This window comes from Cottoperca gobio, chromosome 22 (assembly GCF_900634415.1).
Source record: "Cottoperca gobio chromosome 22, fCotGob3.1, whole genome shotgun sequence".
NCBI lineage: Eukaryota > Metazoa > Chordata > Actinopteri > Perciformes > Bovichtidae > Cottoperca > Cottoperca gobio.
Window position 1 is genome coordinate 12,949,520 of NC_041376.1, and position 2,177 is coordinate 12,951,696.

Below are 2,177 nucleotides of genomic sequence, written 5' to 3' on the forward strand. Positions count from 1 at the left end.
GGCCCACAACTTAACTGTTGCCAGAAGAAAGACCATCGCTAGGGGTGACTGTGTACTGCAGCTCACAAACACATAACCACAAATATAAGAAACTCAGGAAGCTTTACCAGCCTCAAGCTTTGGCTAAAGTCAACACAAACGTGTCACCCCCGATGATCGCCTTGTATTCATCCAACTGATTCTATCTCACACTCAATGGACTAACATGAAGTGTATTTGTTGTTATGTGCTGGGTTTTTGTCTACCTGCCCAGGGACAACGGATGCTAATTTGTTTCTAGCTAACTATGGTGCAATTACTTTTAATTTTGTGCTGTCCCTGCAAGAATAAACAATAAATAAATAAATAAATATGAATGCTGCTTTATTATCTATTGGACATTATGAAGAATGGAAATATTTATAGACAACACACTGACCCAGCATCTTTTTATAGGAGACAAGTTTATTGAACACAACAGTAAGTGATCAGATGTAAGTTGCAGTCGCCTCCTTCATTTGGCAAAAGTAAAAACATTGTTCCTTCATTGATTTCTCAGATGAGGATTGCAGTCAGCCATCCCAACGCTGCTCCTCCACTGGCCACCGTTGCAGTGGCAACTGCTGGCAGACCAGCTGCAGCTAAAGCAAGAATACACAGGTTTATATAAAAGTATGGAGAAGCTGAGAAAGTTCTCAAGCCACAAAACTAAATTATTCTACACAGTAGTATTGTTGTATTCTACCTAACACTGTAGTGTGATGCCAAAACTACACACCTCTATTATGGAAATGTGAAATTAAGATACAACAGTAAAAACCACAAGATTACAATTAATTTAAAGATCAAGTAATCCAGTTTACCGGCTGCCTGACAAAGAGCCACTGTACTTCCGGCTGCCACTGCTCCTCCGTTAGCCACTGCAGCAGCAGACATCATGCCGGCAGCCCAGGAGCCTGCAGCTATTCCAACTGAGGTGAAACCTACAACACCCAGAACAACAGGAGCTGCTGCAACGGCACCGACTGCAACACAGCAGAGGAAACTTTGTTGTTAACGACAGTGTGCTAATTAGTTCTCCGCTTAAAAATGGATCAGGCGCGATAACTAGAATTAATAGAATGAAATTTAGCTAAATGGCTTGTCTACGTTAAAGTGTGTTAAAATAAGATGAAAAAGACACAGTTGGTCCATAAAGGCTGTACAAAGTCTTACCTGCTCCTCCTCCAATCAACGCAGCAGTCACTGAAACACGAGATGAACATTAAAATCAACATTTACAGTTAATTTGCTGTGGCTACTATCATTATTATTATTTTTTGTGAGAAAAGCATATGAGTAAAAGTATCAGCATTTTCAAATAAATGTAACAGATACTCACAGAGACCCATCTCTTGTCTGTAGAAGTAGTGTACTGATGAGCCTTGTGTTGGTGGGCTGGTTTTATACAGGCACGAGGGTTGGGTATCTTTTCCTGAGAAACGAAACTAATCGGCTCTGAATAAAAGAGGGCGTCACAGATTCATTGTGTCCATTTATCCCACATAAACTCAAGTACATATAATTTCTGAAGATGTCATGACTATATTTAGTCAAGACAGGAACAATAAAGATTTGCTGAACCAGCTTAGTTCTGCCTGCTCCTTCAAACCAGCATTCAGGACAAACTTTCATCTTGAAGTCTCTGAAGAAAATAATGTTTTGGCCCAGAAGGTCGTGGCGGATCTTATCAAGTTCAAAGTAATTAGTACAATATTCAGTATTTATACTTAAAGATCATAATAGTGTTATTCCAGCATGGACCTGAAGCTACTTTGAGGATATAATGTCTTCACCATTTATATTCATGTATACTAAGAGTTTATTGCAAATAAAACAGGGAGAATTAAATCAGATCTGCTATTTGAGTCAAGGCATATCTCATGGTCCTGCAATCACCTGAATGTAATACTGTGGACTGTGGACCTGCTATGTGAAATGTATCATTGTCAGCAAAGCTTCCTCAGTCCAAAGTCCCTTTATATTGTGTTTGGGGGAAATAAAAGTGAATCTGTTCACAGAAAGTTAAAGATGGTCAACATCTAATTCATTTCCCGTTCAAGTTGTCAGGAATGCAGGTGAACCTATCCAAAGACGAGCATCATAACAGACACGGCTGCAGTGGCGTATTATTAACAACCTTTTGATTATGTGTTTGT

General features: G+C 39.4%; 1 protein-coding gene across 1 annotated transcript; it reads right to left on the reverse strand.

The window, feature by feature from the left end:
• Positions 1-424: 424 nt before the first annotated feature.
• On the reverse strand, positions 425-1,466 carry LOC115027515 (interferon alpha-inducible protein 27-like protein 2A). Its single transcript, XM_029460886.1, has 4 exons — positions 1,361-1,466; positions 1,195-1,224; positions 843-1,004; positions 425-620 (listed from the first exon to the last, which is right to left on the reverse strand). The coding sequence occupies exons 1-4, from the start codon at positions 1,368-1,370 to the stop codon at positions 535-537; spliced, it is 288 nt and encodes a 95-aa protein (XP_029316746.1). The 5' UTR covers positions 1,371-1,466; the 3' UTR covers positions 425-534.
• Between the last annotated feature and the right edge of the window lie 711 nt (positions 1,467-2,177).

What these genes read in the sequence shown, in the direction of transcription:
- LOC115027515 (XM_029460886.1), bottom strand. An exon ending in GTTGATTGGAGGAGGAGCAG is followed by an intron (nt 1,005 to 1,194) that starts GTAAGACTTTGT and finishes GCTGTGTTGCAG; the next exon opens with TCGGTGCCGTTGCAGCAGCT. An exon ending in GGCTCTTTGTCAGGCAGCCG is followed by an intron (nt 621 to 842) that starts GTAAACTGGATT and finishes TTCTTGCTTTAG; the next exon opens with CTGCAGCTGGTCTGCCAGCA.